Source organism: Antennarius striatus, chromosome 15 (genome assembly GCF_040054535.1).
Source record: "Antennarius striatus isolate MH-2024 chromosome 15, ASM4005453v1, whole genome shotgun sequence".
NCBI classification, from domain to species: Eukaryota; Metazoa; Chordata; class Actinopteri; order Lophiiformes; family Antennariidae; genus Antennarius; species Antennarius striatus.
This window is the reverse complement of record NC_090790.1, coordinates 21252140-21268703: the sequence shown is the minus strand read 5'-3', so window position 1 is coordinate 21268703 and position 16564 is coordinate 21252140. Positions and strand designations below refer to the sequence as shown.

At 50.6% G+C, this 16564-nt stretch overlaps 2 protein-coding genes across 4 annotated transcripts in view; both read left to right on the top strand.

Annotated features, from left to right (window-relative positions):
• Positions 1–1308: 1308 nt before the first annotated feature.
• Positions 1309–7624, top strand: cacfd1 (calcium channel flower domain containing 1). 2 transcript variants are annotated; one of them, XM_068335555.1, is made up of 5 exons: positions 1309–1796; positions 3532–3604; positions 3999–4124; positions 4270–4377; positions 4628–7624. In XM_068335555.1, exons 1-5 carry the CDS (start codon positions 1694–1696, stop codon positions 4713–4715), a joined length of 498 nt encoding a protein of 165 aa, XP_068191656.1. In that variant the 5' UTR covers positions 1309–1693; the 3' UTR covers positions 4716–7624. The 2 variants fall into 2 exon arrangements, with proteins under 2 accessions (XP_068191656.1, XP_068191657.1); XM_068335556.1 differs by lacking the exon at positions 4628–7624 and adding an exon at positions 4475–4621.
• Positions 7625–11518: 3894 nt separating this feature from the next.
• garnl3 (GTPase activating Rap/RanGAP domain like 3) overlaps positions 11519–16564 on the top strand; it is a 34141-nt gene continuing 29095 nt past the window's right edge. The window contains exon 1 of one of the 2 annotated variants that reach the window (XM_068334052.1): positions 11519–11854. In XM_068334052.1, coding sequence (XP_068190153.1) covers positions 11760–11854 — 95 coding nt within the window. In that variant the 5' untranslated portion in view covers positions 11519–11759. The remainder of the gene's footprint in view (positions 11855–16564) is intronic. The other variant, XM_068334056.1, reaches the window with a different exon arrangement.

The window sequence follows — 16564 nt, the reverse complement described above, 5'->3', positions numbered from 1 at the left end:
AGGTTAGACAGGAATCTCCATGGACTATGATGTTTGCATCATAGGATGGATAGGATCAGGAATGAGTACATCAGAGGGACAGCACATGTTAGAGGTTCTGGAGATAAAGTCAGAGAGGCCAGACTGAGATGGTGTGGACATGTCCAGAGGAGAGATAGTGGATATATTGGTAGAAGGATGCTGAGTTTTGAACTGCCAGGCAGGAGGCCTAGAGGAAGACCAAAGAGGAGGTTTATGGATGTAATGAGGGAAGACATGAAGGTAGTTGGTGTGAGAGAAGAGGATTCAAAGGACAGGGCTAGATGGAGGAAATTGATTCGCTGTGGCGACCCCTGAAGGGAAAAGCCGAAAGGAAAAGAAGAAGAAGAAGTGGATAATTAATTCATTTCTGGAACTACTGGAGGTATTGTATAAATGTTTTTATGAACAAATTATTACACGATTATGGCACTCGTGAAAAGTAAACAATATCAAAAGTGATAGACGGGTGATTTTACTGAGAAGATCTGTGACATTGAAATAAAACACACAAAAACAGAATGTCAGGCCCTGATCCTGATACATTCATTAATATAAGACATTAATATAAACTAGAGTCCACCAGTAACGAATGGCTAGCTCAATGCTAACATAATATGGAAAATCCTGTTGACAGGTTAGCGTGTTAGCATCGATAGTGATTTATTTTTCCATCCACACAGTAAACCCAAACGGGACATTATAACTAGTTGATATCTCTGTCAGGATGTGGTTCAGGTGAAGACACCTGGGATGAGTCGCTAGATGTCCAAACTCTCATCCTCCAGACATCGGGTGGTAATTATGCGGGGTAATTACCCCCCGTGTATGTTCACAGGGAACTCTCCTCAGTATCTGATGGCGATGACATGATTTTAGATGATATCCTGATAAATAATTGTTGGCTTGTCGCTTGCTTTATCCGCATTGATATGGATTCACCCTGATGTCTACGATTGCGTCACTTCCGCTGTCATGAGGCACTCCCTAACTTATGATAAATTTCGTTTTTCTAAGTCCCCATTGATCATTAAAAAAAAATAAAAATTCCACCAAGCCTTTTTTTTTACTGATGTACTTCAAATACAGACCCGGTTCATTTTGACTTTACCGTCCCTTTGATGACTACAGCTCTCATGATGGAGCTAACTCCGGCCATCAGCAGCTGAAGCTGCACGTTTCACGTTTTAATTAGAATAATGGTGATTTATTGACGTTGAGTTTCATTTGTGCGTCTCCTCCATCACAGGAAACAACGAGACACTTCATTTCCCACAATGCACCGCCCACCTGCTCAAGCAGCCGGCCGGAACAACGGAGCAGCGACTCGAACCGAACGACCCGGGTGTCCGCGGACAGGCTGGACATTGTGAACGGAGGGGTTTTATGGTGACGGTTACCGGAACGCTCCGGTGGGAGGCAGTGACGTCAGCCGCTCCTCACGGCAGCTGCTAGCGGTGCTACTTAGCTTTAGCGTCAGCTAGCCGGTTAGCCGAGCCTCTGGCGGACGGGGCTGAGCCTCCGGTAGCATCGGGCGGCTCGTTCCGGCGCGACACCGGGACACCGGGATCCACCGCGACTGTCCGACCGGAGCTGCTGTTTCGTTAGACCGTTAGCATCTGTCTTAGCCGGAGCTAGCATCTGTGTTGGCCGGAGCTAGCATCGCTAGTAAACAATGAGCTCCGAAGCCACCGCACCGGCCGGTAAACCGGAGGATGACGGGATGACGTGGTGGTACCGGTGGCTCTGCAAAGCAACGGGGGTCCTGGGAGGAGTGTGTGAGTAGAAAGGGTTAATAAAGAGTGTGTTTCTGTCTGTGTCCATCTGTCTGTCTGTGGTCTGTCCATCTGTCTTTGGTCTGTCCATCTGTCTGTCTGTGGTCTGTCCATCTGTCTGTCTCTGTGGTCTGTCCATCTGTCTGTCTTTGGTCTGTCCGTCTGTCTGTCTGTCTGTGTCTGTCTGTCTCTGTGGTCTGTCCATCTGTCTGTCTGTGGTCTGTCCATCTGTCTGTCTGTGGTCTGTCCATCTGTCTGTCTTTGGTCTGTCCGTCTGTCTGTCTGTCTCTGTGGTCTGTCCATCTGTCTGTCTTTGGTCTGTCCATCTGTCTGTGGTCTGTCCATCTGTCTTTGGTCTGTCCGTCTGTCTGTCTGCCGGTGAGGTTCAGACTTCATCATAATCGGATGAAGATGTTTATGAACACATGAGCCTACAGTTTAGTTTAGTCACCCTTTAACAGTGAGTGGGTTATGTTTAAAGTCTCCGAGCAGAATTATTTACACACCCAAGCACATTTGATGAAAAAAACTTGTTTCCTAAACGTTTTTTTACGTTTACTTATAAATGACGTCCATGCGCCGCTCCTTCTGAACAAAAGCAGCGAAAACATTTGGAGTTTATATACGTAATCCTCCATTGTTATAGTAAGGCTCGGCGAGAGGGAAACAAATGAATGGCTATCCAAAGAGTCGATCCACTGGACGTTAAGAAAGTTCTTGAAGAATTTCGTCTCTCATCCAAGATAGCCATGACCTGGGTAACTGAGAACCTACACAGACAAATGAATGGCTGTACTTGACCGTAAAATTGTAGTTTACTGTCACTTCTTCTACGGCCGAGGATTCCTCTTCCTCAGCCGAATCCCTGGGATCACCAGCGCCCCCTACCATGAGGCAGGAGAACTGCGTGCCTCACTTTGTGTGTTTTCCCAGTGGTTTCAGGACCGCTCAACTCAAGAAAGACGTTACACACATGTAGTTGTTGACAAAAAAAACACTGTACATTATATACATTAGCTTAATTATGGAAATTTAGTTCATAGAGCAAACGTGTTTGAATATTTTAATAGCGACATATAGAGAGATAGCAATACGGTCTCACCGTTTAACTACCAGCACAACTAGATGAGTCATTGATCAATCCATGGTGATCAATGACTCACCTCAGGTCTCTGATCAGGATTTCAGCAGTAAATGGGAAAATTCAGTGATTTTGAGTAAAAAAACCCTAAAATTGGTGACTTTAAATAGAAAATAACTTTATAATACACATCAAGGGTTTAATTTATTTCCTCCATTTTCCATTTTTGTCTTTTATGATGGCAGGTGAGGCCGTGCCTCCCCTGCCTCCCCTGACCGCACGTCACTGCTATCTACACTGTATGTCTGTCTGTCTCCAACCAGCTCGTCGTTCTCTGACTGGTCATGTGATCTGACCATCGGTGGACCACAGCAGGTCTTTTCTGCAGGACATCAGTTTGAGTTTCTTACTTGTCTCCGTAGACACCTGAGTCCCACCCGTGTCATATGACGCAGGCCTCTGTTCACACCTGTGTCACATGACACCTGTGTCACATGACACCTGTGTCACATGATGCCTGTGTCACATGACGGGGGCCTCTATTATTCAGGAGGTGCAGGAGTCGAGTGTCCGTCTCCCTGCTGACAGAACGACCTGAGAGGATGCAGGAGCTGATGTTGATATGTAGGCATGTGACCCTTGACCTTGTCCTTGCAGCCTGTGCTGTGGCAGGAGTGTGGAACTGCGTGACCGTGAACCCTCTGAACATCGCTGCAGGCGTCTGGATGGTGTAAGTCTGGACCCACGTGAGGATTTCAGATCCACCACTGTGAGCTCCAAGGAGCAGAAACCATCCCCAGCTCTTGTCAACAACTATCGAGGTCCATCAGTCAGCCAGGGGGCGACTGAACACACAGTCACCACTGAACACAAGGATTCACCACTGAGCACACCATCACTACTGGACACAGTGATTCACCACTGAACACAAGGATTTGCTGTTTTTCCTGCTTTGTGTTTTAGTGATGACAACATGAACTGATTGATTGATGATCAGATGATGATCAAAGCAGGAGCTGCTTTCTCCTGCTGGTCATGTTTTGGGCGTCGTCCTGACACCTGACGGTGTTTGGGACGTCCGCTCCAGCTGATAGGCTGCTGTGTTTGTGTTCCGCCCTCTGCAGGTTGAACGCCTTCGTGCTCTTCCTGTGTGAAGTCCCGTTCTGCTGCCAGTTCATCGAGTTCGCCAACGCCGTGGCGGCACGAGCCGACAAACTGCGGGCGTGGCAGAAGGCGCTCTTCTACTGCGGGTACGCATCACACTGACTCCACTGTAAAAAATGTCCTTGTGCGTCGTCAATAACGGTGCATCAGCTGCTGGACCAGCTGCTAGACCAGCTGGTGGATGAAGGTGGTTGTTTCATGGGCTGACTGACTTCCTGTCTCCTCCTTCAGGATGGCTCTGGTTCCTGTGGTTCTGAGCTTCTCCTTCACCACCCTGTTTGGAAACGCCATGGCCTTCGCTGCAGGCGTTCTGTACGGACTGGCGTCTTTGGGCAAGAAGTAAGACGTCCCTCAGTTTGAGTTCACTTCCTGTTTATTCTCAGGTCCAGTGTTTAATGGTTTATGTCTCTGGATGTGCCCCCTCCTCATTAAACAGGCTGACATATTAACTCATTAGTCCACATCAGCATTTAATCAGTTCAGTGTTCTAACAATCTTAATCAGCCTCTTTCCTCCCCGTTGGTTTGGACCCCCCCCTCCTCTTTTGCTCTCCTCTCCTGTCCCTTCCTGCCTCGTCTTGGGCTCTCAGGGGAGACGCCGTGACGTACGCCAGGCTGCAGCATCAGAAACAGGGTGATGAAGAGAGGATGGGAGCGACGGATGGGGGTCCAGAGTGACCCCCCCACCCTCTGAAGACCTGCTCTCCTCCCTGTCCTCCATCCCCCCCCCCCCCCCAACCCTGAACTGCTGCGTTCCTGTCAGTTGTTTCTGATCCAGGAAACACCTTAAATCTTAAATGTGTTTTTATCTCTTTATTATCTGTTAAATTATATTTTTCTTACCTCGGTGGTTTTTTCCTGTTGTATTTTATTTCTGAAATCCTGATGTGACTTCGTAAGACTCAAATGTGCTCCTAACTGACTTCCTGTTTCTGTGGTGGCGTGGAGGCCGTCCTTCAGCATCTCAACGCGTTACAGGTGTGAAGATCAATCACTTTACATGATGATTGATCAGGGATCTGATTGATCTGTAAATACAGAAGCGTCAAGTACGCTTTTCATACACACTCACTCCCATGAGTGTGTGTTGTAAAAGTGAAGCTGAAGAACTTTTTTTTCTCTCGTTGGTCTAAACGTGTTCCTGAATGTTTTTGTTGTGACCTGATAAACTCCACCCACACCTGCTGAAGGGCGTGTCTCCTTCCAGGAACTCATGGGTTAGTACCTGTAGGGTGTCTGTGTGTGTGTGTGGCAGCAGTGTGTGTTTGGTGCCTCTCCTCTGTGTGTTGTACCCGACCACCAGCCTCAGGTGTCAGATTCCACCGTAGGCTTGGGTGCAGTAGGCGCTAGCAGCACGTGCTAGCAGCTAATCTATGGTTGCAGTAGGTGGTAGCAGCACGTGCTGGCAGCTAATCTATGGGTGCAGTAGGCACTAGCCGCACATGCTAGCAGCTAATCTATGGTTGCAGTAGGCACTAGCAGCACGTGCCAACAGCTAATCAATGAGTACAGTAGGAGCTAGCACCACGCTAGCAGGTTACCCAGCTGCCTCGTGGACTTGCATCAGAATCCAGTCCCAATTTTCCATTCATGGGCTCGTTGGCGTGATTCTGAAGTCCTACCAGGACGACCTGACCTACTTCACCAAGCACTGCATGCTGGGAGATGGCTGGAGCGTTAAACACACACACCAGCAATGTGCCACACACTCCACTAACACAACATGATGTGACAACAAGACAGGACTTAACTTCACATACACCTTTATTTTTTACAGTGTATCCTAGACTGTGTGTGTGTGTGTGTGTGTGTGTGTGTGTGTGTGTGTGTGTGTGTGTGTGTGTGTGTGTGTGTTGTGAATCCTGTTACTGAGTGAAATAAACAAACTTACTTCTACCATGGTGATCTTTGGTGGTTTTTAATCCTAACGTACGTAAATGATCCTGATCTTCATGTTTGGTTCCAGAAGAACCAAAATGTGTTTGTGATGACCTTTGACCTCAGTATGCTTTTCATTCATCTGATGGTTTCTGATTCCAAACCAGACAGAATGTGTTGACTTTAGGGAGAAGGTGGTTCTTCTGGGTTCTCCTGTTGGGTTCCCCTGCTGGTTTCTCCTCCTGTGGTTCTCCTGCTGGGTTCTCCTCCTGTGGTTCTCCTGCTGGGTTCTCCTCCTGTGGTTCTCCTGCTGGGGTTCTGCTGGTTTCTCCTCCTGTGGTTCTCCTGCGGTTCTCCTGCTGGGTTCTCCTCCTGTTGTTCTCCTGCTGGATTCTCCTGCTGGTTTCTCCTCCTGTGGTTCTCCTGTTGGTTTCTCCTCATGTGGTTCTGCTGGTTTCTTCTCCTGGTTCTGGTTTCTTCTTCTGGTTCTCCTGGTGGTTTCTCCTGCTGTGATGAGTTCTAGCTGCACCATGAGGTTCCTACCCGCAGGTCTCATCATTCCTGGGGGGCACTGACCTGACATCCATCCACCTCCTTCCTGGTGCCTCTGAAGAAATTCACCCATAAGCAGGTGTGAACTCTAGCCCCCGCCAGAGGGCGCCAACACACCGTCTGTAACTACAGTAATAAACGCCCTGGACTCAAACCTGTGACCCCCCCACTGGACGACCTGCTGTCCAGAAGTGTTTCCGACAGCATCTCACGTGTGTGTGTGTGTGTGCGCGCACGCATCACTTTCACGGTTTCATTGGTGCAGGGGTGCAGCTTCATTGTGGGACCTGTTGCAGGAGCCTTTCAGGCAGCTGGTGTTGGTCTCCAGATATGAGCGTTTCCACGGAGATGAGTCACAGCTGGAGCGTTTCCACGGAGATGAGTCACAGCTGGAGCGTTTCCAGGGAGATGAGTCACAACTGGAGCGTTTCCACGGAGATGAGTCACAGCTGAGTCGTCAGCGCAGCTGCAGTCATAAAGAAGCAGGAATGAAGTCTGTAAATGAATGTTTTTCCGTTCTGGGTCAGCGCGCGGTCAGTTTTTGTAACTAGTTGTATTTCCGTGTGAGGATTAGGTTTAGGCGTGTTTCCATTGTAGGATATCGGATGTAGTTTGTGGATGCAGAGAGAGACTAGTTGTTTGAGAGCACCGTTAAATGTCAGAAAGAAAAGCAGTGGTGGGGGCCATCAGTGAGGGGGGGGGGACCCCACTGAACTTCCTGTCATGTGACAGGAAGGAACCAAAGGAGAAACGTGAACAAACATGCTCAACACACTTTGTTATTCTTCATTACATGCAGGAGCAGCCAGTGGAAATGATTTGGTCTCCGTTGGTCCACCGTTCCCTGGGTAACTCAGCTAAGGCTCATGGGTAATGTAGTTTTTAGAGCCTTCCTCCATGGATGGAACACAAACTCATCAGCAGAGACAACACTGATCCATGTGCGGCTCAAACATGTGGATCCAGTTGACCCCCTGAGGTACTAGTACTACTACTAGAGACTAGTAGTAGTACTAGTACCTCCTTCCTGCTGCTGGAGCGAAGCTCCAATGTTGGTATTGGTGTGAACAACAGGAGCTCGACTCCCCCGCAAGGAGGCAGAAATAGAAACACACAAAGGAGTGTCGTTTGCAAAAAGACGTGTTCACAACAGAGACACACACACACACACATGCAGGTGATGTTTTGCATTTCAGGGCATCCAGTAACAGGAAGTCTGGGGGGGTTCCAGCGCCGCTTCAGCAGCAGGTCTGTTCCTGGATCTTCTCACGGCTCCTGGAGCCCGTTAGCAGCCAGAGATGGAAACCAGCTGATTGGTGGAGCTGCTGCTTCAGTGTCCCGCAGGTTAGACCCGTGTGAATCCACCTTTACCTTTACTGTAGTAGGTAAGATGTTAGCATGTCCACAAGAAAAGCTTGTGGACATGCTAACATTTAATGCTAACTCTGTCTATAGCATTGAACACAAGGCAGCACAGAGTGAGGAGATGGTGCATTTCAAGTTTGGTCTGACTAGAACATTCTTGTAGGATTTGATGGCGGCGCTCCTTCAGAAACGGGTTTATCCCGCAGAAATCATGAATGCTGCTGTGAATGATGGGAACCCATCTTAACCAGTCCGTCAGAACCTGTACTGACTCTACTGCAGCAGGACCAGTCGACCCACACACACCAGTCAGTGGGGGCTCAGGACACCAGTCAGTGTCTGGTGAGACCTCCATTCGCCTCATGGGGGGGTATGAGTGGGTATCTGCTGGGCATCAGGGTAGAGCAGGTTGGTGACGGTGGCCTGTGGAGTGTCGGTCCACTCCTCTTCAATGGCTTTGTGAGGTTTCTTCATGTTGGCGGGAAGGGGAACACGCTGTCGCCTGCGCCAGTCCAGAGCATCCAAACATGGATGACGTGTCTGATGAGTCTGACCAATCGAGAGCTGAGATTTTTGCAGCTTCCAGGACTCGTGTCCAGAGTCTTGAACACAGAGTCATGTATCGTCCTGTGGTGATTTTCTTGGACGTCTGATGGTGATGTCATCACCGTATCTGTATTTCATCCATAAGATACACCCCCTACCCTTGTCCATAAGATACGCCTCCTACCTTTGTCCATAAGATATGCCCCCTACCCTTGTCCAAGAGATACGCCCCCTACCCTTGTCTATAAGATACGCCCCCTACCCTTGTCCAAGAGATACGCCCCCTACCCTTGTCTATAAGATACACCCCCAACCCTTGTCCAAGAGATACGCCCCCTACCCTTGTCCATAAGATACGCCCCCTACCCTTGTTCATAAGATACGCCCCCTACCCCATAATTCACCACCGCCATGGGCCCCTCCATCCACAACCCAGAAAACCGCTCACACACACAACGCCACACACACACACTGTCTGCCACCTGCCCTGAACCGTGTAAACCGGACTCATCCATGAAAAAAACACGTCTATCATGTCAGACGAGCATCTGTCCTCTCAAGTCATCACAACGACAAACAGGTGGAGACCCTGACGAGGACGAGGAGAAGCAGACAGGCTTCCTGAGACGGTTCTGAAGGTTCGTGCAGAAATACTTTGGTTGTGTTTCAGCAGCTGTCTGGGTGGTTTAGGGTCAGGGTTAGGGTTAGGGTTAGGGTTAGGGTTTTAGGGTTATGGTTTTAGGGTTAGGGTTAAGGTTACGGTTTTAGGGTTAGGGTTTTAGGGCCAGGGTTACGGTTAGGGTTTTAGGGTTAGGGTTTTAGGGTTAGGGTTTTAGGGTCAGGGTTAGGGTTATGTATTAGGGTTAGGGTTTTAGGGTCAGGGTTAGGGTTTTAGGGTTAGGGTTACGGTTAGGGTTAGGGTTAGGGGTTAGGGTTAGGGTTAGGGTTAGGGTTTTAGGGTCAGGATTTTAGGGTTAGGGTTTTAGGGTTAGGGTTCTAGGTTTTTTTCTGTGGTTTTGTTGCAGCAGCCAGCCTTTTATTGTGGGCAGTATCAGGTACACCTGTGCACTAATCATGATGTCAGATCAGCATCTTGACGTGGCACACCTGTGAGGTGGGATGGATTATCTCAGCAAAGCAGAAGTGCTCACTATCACACATTTAGACAGATTTGTGAACAATGTTTGAGAGAAATGGTAATATTGTGTATCTGGAATTATACATCTTTAAGTCCATCTCATGGAAAATGGGAGCAAAAACAAAAGTGTTGCGTTTATTTTTTTGTTGAGTTTACATAGCATTAGCACAGCCGGATATTTCAATGAAGAGAATAAACTAAATGATCTGTCAGGGAAAAGCCTGACGCCATGTATGACGTATGATCTCTGATGTCATGTTAGTTGTTTCTGCTGCCATCAAGTGGACAAAAAAGTGGTTTCTGAAAACGTCAAACTTTTTAAGACAAGTTTTCGTTCTTTTTCATTTTCTAAATCCCGTCATTACAATCCAAAGCATTGTGGGTAGTAGGGTAGTAAGAATATAACAATAATTAACACAACTCCCGTTAACGGCAGCTGGGCCTCAACGCGACGGAGTGAAGCTTTAATGACAGGACAGCGATTTAACGCGTGTCAGCTGTGTGGCGACACCGGGACGCGGGTCGGCTGGGTCGGTTGGACCGGTGAGTCATGACGTTGGTAATAAACGCACCTGAAGTCCCTCCGAACACGTCTGAGAAGCTGTGAGTCCTGGAGAGAGAATCTAAACACACCAGACTGTGTGTGTGTGTGTGTGTGTGTGTGTGTGTGTGTGTGTGTTCCATGGATCCAGTGTGTGTGTGTGTGTGTGTGTGTGTGTTCCATGGATCCAGTGCGTGTGTGTGTGTGTGTGTGTGTGTGTGTGTGTGTGTGTGTGTGTGTTCCATGGATCCAGTGTGTGTGTGTGTGTGTGTGTGTGTGTGTGTTCCATGGATCCAGTGTGTGTGTGTGTGTGTGTGTGTGTGTGTTCCATGGATCCAGTGTGTGTGTGTGTGTGTGTGTGTGTGTGTGTGTTCCATGGATCCAGTGTGTGTGTGTGTGTGTGTGTGTGTGTGTGTGTTCCATGGATCCAGTGTGTGTGTGTGTGTGTGTGTGTGTGTGTGTGTGTTCCATGGATCCAGTGTGTGTGTGTGTGTGTGTGTGTGTGTGTGTGTGTTCCATGGATCCAGTGTGTGTGTGTGTGTGTGTGTGTGTGTGTGTGTGTGTGTGTGTGTGTTCCATGGATCCAGTGCGTGTGTGTGTGTGTGTGTGTGTGTGTTCCATGGATCCAGTGTGTGTGTGTGTGTGTGTGTGTGTGTGTGTGTGTGTGTGTGTCTGTGTGTTCCATGGATCCAGTGTGTGTGTGTGTGTGTGTGTTCCATGGATCCAGTGTGTGTGTGTGTGTGTGTGTGTGTGTGTGTGTGTGTGTGTGTGTGTGTGTGTTTTCCATGGATCCAGTGTGTGTGTGTGTGTGTGTGTGTGTTCCATGGATCCAGTGTGTGTGTGTGTTTTCCATGGATCCAGTGTGTGTGTGTGTGTGTGTGTGTGTGTGTGTGTGTGTGTGTGTGTGTGTGTGTGTGTGTGTGTGTGTGTGTGTGTGCGTGTGTTCCATGGATCCAGTGTGTGTGTGCGTGTGTGTGTGTGTGTGTGTGTGTGTGTGTGTGTGTGTGTGTGTGTGTGTGTGTGTGTGTGTGTGTGTTCCATGGATCCATGGAGGCAGCACAGACATCATCTTCATCCTCATCTTCCTCGCTCCACAGACACGCTTCTGGTTAACTGTTAGCTGGTTAGCTGTTAGCTGCTGGTTAGCCGTTAGCTGCTGGTTAGCACACATCTGGGTTCTGGTTCCGACCCGTTACTCACAGCTTGTTGGTTGAACTAGTTTACTTGTACATGTATGTCAATAATGAGTAGCACTCCGTGGGGGGGGGGGGGTTTAAACCCGGAACCGGTGCGTCCACACTGCGCCCTTTAATCTGGTTTGTCAGTACCGACGCTCCAGACTGGAGGATAGCCACACCCCCTCCACCCCCCGTCATTGTCCGGGAGTCTTTACCGAGCAGTCGGTCGGTGCCGGTGGAGCAGGAGGAGAAGAACACGGAGCCGCGGACTCACGTCAGCTCGGGCTGAGCCCCCCCCCCGCAGAGACCCCTGCACAGCCCCCTCCCCCGGACGCCCCCCGGACAGCCCGCATGGAGCAAGGACCGACCCGAACGCCGCTCCTCTGACAGCTCCACGCCGCGCGTCGTGTCGCCCGAGGCGGGGCCGCTAGTCGGCAGGAGGTGCTCCGCGGAGGGTTGTCCTCCGCCCCGGATCCTCGGTGTCCTTCCGCCGTTCCTGTGCTCCGGTCCCGCGCGCAGCACCGATGACTTCAGAGAAACATGCGACCCTCAGAGACAAAGGCGGAATGCGGAAGAGAGCGCTGCTCCTGCGCAAAGGCTGCAGCTTCGAGATCAGCAGGTAGGAGCCCCCCCCCCACAACACCAGGTAGGAGCCGCTCATCCCGGTAGGAACCCCCCTCCCGTCCGGGTCGCTGCCCCGTAGGCCAGGCAGCAGCTTCCGAACGCGCCTCATTCACCTTGTGAGGATTTGTTGTGTTGGAGCAAAGCAGCGTGGTTTAGGCTAGGGTTAGGTTAAGGTTAGGCTTGGCTTTAGGGTTAGGCTTGGGTTAGGGTTAGGTTTGGGTTAGGTTTGGGTTAGGGTTAGGGGTAGGCTTGATTTAGGTTTGGGTTAGGTTAGGGTTAGGCTTGAGTTAGGTTAGGGTTAGACTTGGGTTAGGGTTGGATTAGGCTTATGTTTAGGTTTGGGTTAGGGTTAGGGTTAGGTTTGAGTTAGGTTAGGGTTAGGCTTGAGTTAGGGTTGGGTTAGGCTTAGGTTTGGGTTAGGGTTAGGGTTAGGTTTGGGTTAGGGTTAAGTTTAGGCTCAGGTTTAGGTTAGGTTTTGGCTTGGGTTTAGGTTTAGGCTTGGCTTAGGTTTAGGCTTGGGTCAGGCTTAGGTTTAGGCTTGTGTTAGGTCTAGGCTTATGTTAGGCTTACGTTTAGGCTTGGGTTAGGGTTAGGTTTAGGCTTGGCTTAGTGTTAGGCTTTGGTTAGCGTTAGGTTTGGGTTAGGGTTCGGGTTGGGTTAGGTTTAGACTTGGGTTAGGGTTAAATTTAGGCTTAGGTTTAGGTTTAGGTCAAGTTTAGGCTTCAGCCGTCCGGTAGAAACCGTTTTCTCGACTCTTGTCGTCACACGTGGATCCGGTCGTCTGCACCTGACGGCGGACAAGCGGCGTCAGTTCAGCTCTGAACCTACTGCAGGTCCTCGACCCAGGAGGACCGGAGGGGGACCGGATCACCTGCTGGGGGACAGCTGGAGGTTGGCGGGACTCCTTGTGTGAGCCTCCTGTAAGATGCTCGGCCTCTGGGGGGCCATTGTCGTTCTCCAAGTACACTGTGGTTCTGGCCGGTGACCCGGTGACCCAGCCACGGGCGCTGCTGAGACGTCAGTGTGAGACTAATGGACACGGTTTTCTAGAAGCAGGCTGTCGGGGACTAGCAGGATTCTTCTCACAGGTGTTTCCATGTTTGGTTGTCATGAGGTCGTTTCATCCAGACTGACCTCTGACCTCTGGGCTGCAGTGTGACCCTTAATATCAGTAAAGCCAGTCAGTGTGTGATTAGAAAGCGCTCCACCCAACACGTAATGCTGTGGAGTCTTTTTGTGGGTGGCCTTGAGTTTACAACAGTATTTGAGAAATTACCCATGATGCCTTGGGCCAGATCAGGATCTCAGCTCAGGGAGGAGCTGCTGTCGGGGCAACATGACCGAGACAGCCAGGTTTATCGGAACACTGAGGGTAGGGAGGAGACGCGGCGTTAGCAGCCCACACTCCATCCGACCGCATATACACTGCACCTGCACTACCCATAACGCACCTGCACGCCACTCAGTGGGTGAAATGTTGTGTTCAGCAGGGGTCGCTCCCGTCCAGAGGGGGAGCTGAAGATTCTCCAACAGGTCACATGATCACTTCCTCCGATCAAGTGGGCAGTTCCTTTGCCCATGTGGGCGGTTCCTCCAATCACGTGGGCGGTTCCTTTAATCACGTGGGCGGTCCTTTGACCATGTGGGCAGTCCTTTGACCATGTGGGCGGTTCCTTTACTCACATGGGAGGTTCCTTTAACCATGTGGGCGGTTCCTCCAATCACGTGGGCGGTCCTTTGACCATGTGGGCGGTTCCTTTACTCACATGGGAGGTTCCTTTAACCATGTGGGCGGTTCCTCCACTCATGTGGGCGGTCCTTTGACCACGTGGCCGGTCCTTTGACCACATGGGCGGTTCCTCCAATCACCGAGCGGCTCCTCCTGCCGTGGGGAACCGATCGTGGAACCGGTCATGTGACCTGCCGTACAGTTGGCGTGGTGCGGGCGTCCTCCTGAGGTGTCCCCTGTGTTTGTGGAACAACAGCTGAGCCGTGTTTTGTGTCACACTGACATTTAAACATGGCTTACGTTCCATGAGGTCATCGCCTCCCGTCTCTGTGGACGTCGCTTCAGCAGAGCATTGTGGGTAACGCTATTGTCTGTGATATTATTGGCGTGCTGAGTCAGCGGATTTCCTCCAGAGCTTATCATGAATAAGCAAACGCTGTCAGCCCTAGAATGTGTCGGGGGGGGGTGTTGATCTCATGCAGAAACGCCATCCAGGGGGGGGGCATAAACTCCGTTTCTGAATCCAGTCGTGCGTGAACGAGAGCCGACAGTGGAACCGGGTCTGTTCTGACGGGCACTACTCCAAAGTAGGCGGGGCTTCTGCGAGCCCATCGGCAACATCAGCAGATTGTGATGCAGTGGAAGCACCTCATTGGCTGAAAGGCATGCAGGCAGGCAGCCGTTAGGACCCGTTAGGACACGTTAGGACACGTTAGGACACGTTAGGACCCGTTACGACATGTTAGGACATGTTAGGACATGTTAGGACACGTTAGGAAACGTTAGGACACGTTACAACACCTTAGGACACGTTAGGACCAGTTACGACACATTAGGACACGTTAGGACCCTTTAGGACACGTTAGGATCCGTTAGAACACGTTAGGACCCATTACGACATGTTAGGACATGTTAGGACACGTTAGGAAACGTTAGGACACGTTAGGATCTGTTAGGACCCGTTAGGACCTGTTAGGACCCGTTAGGACACGTTACGACATGTTACAACACATTAGGATCCGTTAGGACACGTTACCGGATCCGGAGGGAGGAGCAGCCCATCCATCAGTCACTTGGGATTGGAGTACGATGGTAGGGTTAGGGGTTAGGGTCCGTGTCGTCAGGGTTCCATGTCCTTGGGGTTCTGTGTCCTTTGGGTTCCGTGTCCTTAGTGTTCTGTGTCCTTAGGATTCCGTGTCTTTAGGGTTTCGTGTCTTCAGGGTTCCGTGTCTTTAGGGTTCCGTGTCTTTAGGGTTCCGTGTCTGTAGGGTTCCGCGTCTGTAGGGTTCCGTGTCTTCAGGGTTCCGTGTCTTTAGGGTTCCGTGTCTTTAGGGTTCCATGTCTGTAGGGTTCCGCGTCTTTAGGGTTCCGTGTCTTCAGGGTTCCGTGTCTTCAGGGTTCCGTGTCTTTAGGGTTCCGTGTCTTCAGGGTTCCGTGTCTTCAGGGTTCCGTGTCTTCAGGGTTCCGTGTCTTTAGGGTTCCGTGTCCTTAGGGTTCCGTGTCTGTAGGGTTCCGCGTTTTTCCCGCCCAGCCAACCTGGTGACCGGCGGTTTAGCACCAACCATGCTGAGCTAGGTAGCTAGCTTAGTTGTTTCTGCAATTAGTTGATCTACTTGCACGTTAGACTCAGAACCACGTTAGCCTCAGGAACACGTTAGCCTCAGGAACACGTTAGACTCAGAACCACGTTAGCCTCAGGAACACGTTATCCTCAGAAACACGTTAGCCTCAGGAAGACGTTAGCCTCAGGAACACGTTAGCCTCAGGAACACGTTAGCCTCAGGAACACGTTAGCCTCAGGAACACGTTAGCCTCAGGAACACGTTAGCCTCAGGAAGACGTTAGCCTCAGGAAGACGTTAGCCTCAGGAACACGTTAGCCTCAGGAACACGTTAGCCTCAGGAACACGTTAGCCTCAGGAACACGTTAGCCTCAGGAACACGTTAGCCTCAGGAACACGTTAGCGCCTTCATGCCAGCTTGATGTTCCGTTTGAATACCATGGAGATGTCAGGATCTGTTTCGTGCACATTTGTTGACATGAGGTGGGAGGGCGTGGCCTGGACGTCCAGGTGTGGAAGACTTGAAAGCAGCTAACCGGTTAGCAGCTATTTAAAAGAAGAAAAAAATCATTTAAAATTATCTTTGAATTGCAGAGACGCCCCAACATTTGGGAGTTCCCCCCTTCTGGTGAGATCAACCTCTGGTTTGATGCGCAGGTGAGACACCAACCTGGATGGGTTGCTGCTGCGTTACACCGCCACCTTGTGGAGGTGGATGGAAACCCCTGTGAAAACCACATTTTTATCTCCCAGGCGGGCGTGGACCTCTCAGCGTGTTCTGATCACTGTTCTGGTAGAACTGGAGACGTCTCCTCATGAGGTGAGACGTGTCCAGACAACCTGAAGCAGGTCTAGTTGGTTCTGTTCTGCTCATCCTGATGGACCTGAACCTGACTGACAGAAACTCCAGACCGTCGGTCCACATGATCAGACTCCTCTCCAAGCCGTCTGACTCCTCTCTAGAACGCCCCTGGGACGTTGCGGTGCTGTGAGGCGGCGCTCAGCCGTCTCGTCAGGCCCTCCCCCCGGCGAACCCGTCGACTCTGGACTGTAATCGCTCCCAGATGTGGTTTGTAGCTCAGAGAAGCGTCTCCGACTCGTGGAGACGAGGGGAGAGCGAGCAGAAAGAGAGAGAGCCTCTGTCGATTCCAGCCCAACGTAAACCTGCAGTCGTCCCCCAAAACATCTGCTTCCATTTAAGGGCTGAAAGCACGTTCCTCCCCCATACAAAAACACTTCCCATCATGGCGTCCTGGACTTACGGCGGCGGATCGGCCAAGGTCACAGATTTGCCCCAACCGCCGCAAACCACCAAACACTAAAGCACTGGTGTTCACACGCCATCGCATCCATGTGTGCAGTAAGTATGTGCAGTGAGAACCCTTCAGGGACGCTTCCCACCGAGCCGCTGCCCC